We start from the raw sequence: 4,329 nt of genomic DNA, 5'->3' as shown, positions 1-4,329 counted from the left end.
AAAAAAAAAAAAAAAAAAAAAAAAAGAGGCTCAGAGAATGACATCTGGCATGATAAATCACAGCCCCCAGAATGGTTGTAGAATAAGGTCATTAAAGTGAAGTGATTCCAGAATATAAGATCAGAAAATTAATTCAGGAGGAATAAATATAAAACAGATGAGAATCTCACTAGAGTGATAATTGGAGAGAGGATCTGAAGCTGAAGGAATCTCAAAAACATTTCAAATCTAATCTAGAGGTGCCTGTGTCTTCAAGACTGGAACGTGATTGAGAAATAAAAATAGCTTTGGCCAATCAGCAACTTCAATGTAGCTGATGCAAGAGTCCAGAAAGTATGGCAACAGGAGGAGGAGAGCTCTCAACTGAAGCAAAAATGCAAGGCCAGGGCAGAAGGGAGGAATATGCCCAGGCAGTGTCACCATGCCCTGCAGCCCCACTGGGCTAGGAGCTTCACTACTGGGTTTCTGGAGCCCAGCACAGCACCTGGTACACAAGACATGGTCAGTACTTTCTGAATGAAAGAAGGAGGGATTTGCACCTAGTAGAGCTAGTTCAGTGATTCATTTTTTCACTGGTGGCCTCTGCTCAGATTCCAGCCGCCCTAGGCATCTTCAGATGATAACCTGACTTTTCCTGGAAACTCCCAGAGAAAGGATGTGCTAGCCCATCAATTATAGGCCCTTTGGCAGTTAGGTCTCTCACTCCCAATTAATCTATCTGCTTGGCGCATCCTTCCAGGTGGCAGCCTGCCTCTTATACATTCACACCCTTCTCTCATCACCTGTGAAGTTTCTGATGTGGAGTCATCCTGGTCCTGAGTTCTTAGCATATTACTAAGCTACATGACTTTAGCCAACACATGTCTTGAACCTCAGTTTTTGCATCTGTCAAACGGGGACATGATGCCTACTTCATGAGGTGATGGTGAGAGTTACAAGGCACAATAGATACAGCCTGGATTCTTAGTGGAGCTCAGTAAATATGTATCTGTGCCTCTTTCCTTCCTTGGAGACTCGGTCACAAAAGATCCTGCAGAACTGGGGATTTAGCTCAGTGGTACCACACCTGTCTTGCAAGTGCAAGGTCCTCAGTTTGATGCCCAGTACAAAAACCCCTACAATTTAGAATATCAGTATCTTTTGCTTTTCATTCTCACAAAATCACTGACTTTGTAAGTAAAACTTTGGGGACATTCAGTCACATCCTCTGGGATTCTAAAGGGCTATTCCTACCAGGAGTTTAACATATACATTCAAAAATATTTACTGGGGGCCTAGGGAGTCATTCAGTAGTAGAGTGCTTGCTTAATGTGCGCAAGGCTCGGGTTTGATCCCCAGCACCATTTTTCTTTTTTTTTTTAAACTTAAGACTCACTCTATGCTAGTGAGGGATACAGAGACTATTAGATCCAGTTCTTGCCTTAAAGGAATTCGGACACAGCCTGATGTCCTCAAAAGAAGATACTGCGTGACCTTTACAAGCAATTTCACTTACTGAGCTGCAGTTCCCTTGCTTTGTACAAATGGTCGGTAACACTCCATTGTTACCTGGAGGGAAGGAGCAAAACATGTAGAAATGATAATGAAGCTAAATCAAGTTTGGAAACCAGTGGCATAAAAAAGGTAGAAAGAATGTGTTGAAGGTATCAAGGAGTGGGTGGGGTTACTTTTAGCTGAGCTGAAGAAGCAAGGCTTTTGGAGGAAGTGGCCTTTGAACAAAGGCTTCTTTCAGCCCGCAAACAGGAAGGAAGGCCTTGAATGCCAGGTACAATTTTAATGGACAGTGATTTGCAAAGAAAGGTACTGAAAGAAAGGTTTGAAAGCCAAAGGAGGTGCATAGGTGTGGAAAGTGATAAGACCACTTTCTTTTGGGGGGAGGCGGTGCTGGGCATTGAACCCTAGGGCCTGGGCAAGTGCTCTACCATTGAACTACAACCTTAGTTTCCTCCCCCTTTTTTAAGACAGGGTCTCACTAACTTGCTCAGGCTGGCCTTGAACTTGGAATCTTCCTGCCTCAGCCACCCAAGTAGCTAGAATTACAAGACATGCACTATCATGTGCAGCTTACATTTTTACAATGAAAGTTAAACCTGATTGAAGGGTTGTTTAAAAGGGAAATTAGTCCAAAGGAAGAGCAAATGACCAAGGATATTGTGTTAGGTGGCATAAGACAGGAGAAAAGATGTTAAAATGTAAACCCTGCCCTCAAAAAGTTTATAATCAGAAAGGTCAGATAATAGTAGCACACACCTGAAATTCCAGTACCCGTGAGGCTGAAGCAGGTGAGATTGAGGCCATCCTGGGCCACACAGCAAGATAAAGTTCAGCTTGGACTATATATTGGGACTCTGTCTTCAAAAAAAAGCCAAAGAGACCTGATGTGCCATTTGTGGTGGCATACACCTGTAATCCCCTCACTCTAGGAGGCCGGGGCAGGAAGATTGCAAGTTCTACTCCTACGTGGGCAATTTAAAGATTTTTTTTTAAATGGCTGGAGATGTAGTTCAGTGCAAAGGACCTAGGCTCAATCCCTAGCGTGCACACACACACACACAAAGGAGAAGAAAAGGGGTCAGATAAGACATATACACAGAAAGTATATGTTGTATATACAACACAAGGTACAGTGTGAAAAGTATTAAAAGAGACCCACCCTAAGTGCCTTGGGAGAAGAGAATGAGATATATTTCCTTCTCCCAAGAAACTGGAGTCAGGAGCCTAAGCCAAAGAAGCTCAGCTTGGGAATCCTAAACCAGACTCAATGTCTTAGAGGTGGACTTGGAAGGTCTAGTCCACCGTCACCCTTATCAGGATTCCCTGCTTAAACGATTTTTGAAGATTTTTTAATCGAAGTAACAAAAAGAGGAGTCTGAAAAACAACAAAACAATGAAGATGCTCTCTGGAAAGTGAATAGATGAGTTTAGCTTTGAGGTGTTGAGGTGCTAGCTGAGGCAACTTCCTTGCAAAAGAATACTTTTGAAGGCCAGGAAGTGGATGAGATCAGAGAGCGTGTCTGGAAAGAAGAGAGGGTAAAACAGAAACTAAGGGAGCACCCACGTCTTAGGGAGTGGGAAGAGAAAGGAGACAGAGGAGTGACCGGAGGGCAAAGCTGGAATAAACCCAGTTGAACGTGTTGTTACGAAGTTTCGAGAAACAGGGTGGCAGGGGTGGAAAACACGACAGGAGAAGGCACCAAGGGAAGGGAAAAACCTGCAGCAATAGTCTGAGATTGGACATGAGGTTGCTGACGGCATTTCAGTGCATGGGGCTTTTCCTGAGACTCCACAAAGGAGGTGGATTCCCCGTGCCTGGCACATTAGCAGGAGAAGTCCTCTCTGAGGCCCCGGGGGAACAGGGTGGTGTTCTCTGGCCTCCAATTGTCTGGTACTCAGCTCTATAATTAGCACCTCTAGATACCGCGGAGCCAAACCTCTCCCAACCCTAACCAGTCCCTCCAGGAACTGAAAAGCTGAACTCACTTGGGAGGGATTTCACACCTGGCTCTCTAGCCCAGCCCGTAACGTCCCGTTTCATCATTCAGCCCTAATGACTCCCCGAGCTGTCACTCTCCTCTGGTATTACCAGCGATGTGACTAAAGCCTCTTGCAAAAGTTTGCAGCATTCGTCGAAGGCCGACTACAGCTCCCAGAGTTCCTGGGCGCCTCTCTATGCCGATTGGCTGAACAGTTGGCTCCAGAGGGAGGTGTTGCCCCCGCCTCCCCGAGAAACAGGCATCTGATTGGCTGAGCCGCGGGGCTTTGTATCCCCGCCCTCTCCCGGGGACCACAGCGGGCTGAGCTGCTCAGCTGGTGTCAGAGCCCTGTGATCGCTAGCAGTTCCGCGGCTGGGATGCTGAGGAGCGCTGGGTTCGTGAGCAGCGCTGGCCACTGCGGACTTCCGAGGCACTCGGGACCGTGAGGACCCTCGCGTTGCGGCCAATCCCAGGCCCCATTCACTGTCCCAGAAACCAGTCTGGGGGAAGAGTCCAGCGCAGCAGCCGACGTTCCCCAGATCGGGAGCGTTCTGGAACCCCGAGAGACACCCCGGAGTTCCAGAAGCTCCCCGGCGGCCCCCGATCCGGATTTGCTGCGAGCGTCGGTCCAAGACCGTCTCCGGTGCACGGATCGCCTGCCTGCCGCGGCCGGGTCCGGCTCACACTATGATCGTTGCGGACCCGGAGTGCCACTCCGAGCTTCAGGGCTACCTGCCGTTCGCCCGAGGTGGGGTCGGAGACTCGGGGGCCGTAGAGGTAAGCGGCGGCCGAGCGACGCCACTCTTCCAGGAGCTGCGTTCGAGCATCGGGCTGTCCGGACCTAAGTCCGCGCGCC

General features: G+C 48.3%; 1 protein-coding gene across 1 annotated transcript in view; it reads left to right on the top strand.

Moving 5' to 3' along the window:
- Positions 1–3,787: 3,787 nt before the first annotated feature.
- Positions 3,788–4,329, top strand: part of Sesn2 (sestrin 2) — a 23,365-nt gene continuing 22,823 nt past the window's right edge. Inside the window, exon 1 of the mRNA XM_010632454.3 lies at positions 3,788–4,250. Coding sequence (XP_010630756.1) covers positions 4,161–4,250 — 90 coding nt within the window. The 5' untranslated portion in view covers positions 3,788–4,160. The remainder of the gene's footprint in view (positions 4,251–4,329) is intronic.

Source organism: Fukomys damarensis, unplaced genomic scaffold, assembly GCF_012274545.1.
Source record: "Fukomys damarensis isolate Sample0158 unplaced genomic scaffold, DMR_v1.0_HiC HiC_scaffold_23, whole genome shotgun sequence".
NCBI lineage: Eukaryota > Metazoa > Chordata > Mammalia > Rodentia > Bathyergidae > Fukomys > Fukomys damarensis.
This window is presented reverse-complemented; position numbering and strand designations above follow the sequence as displayed.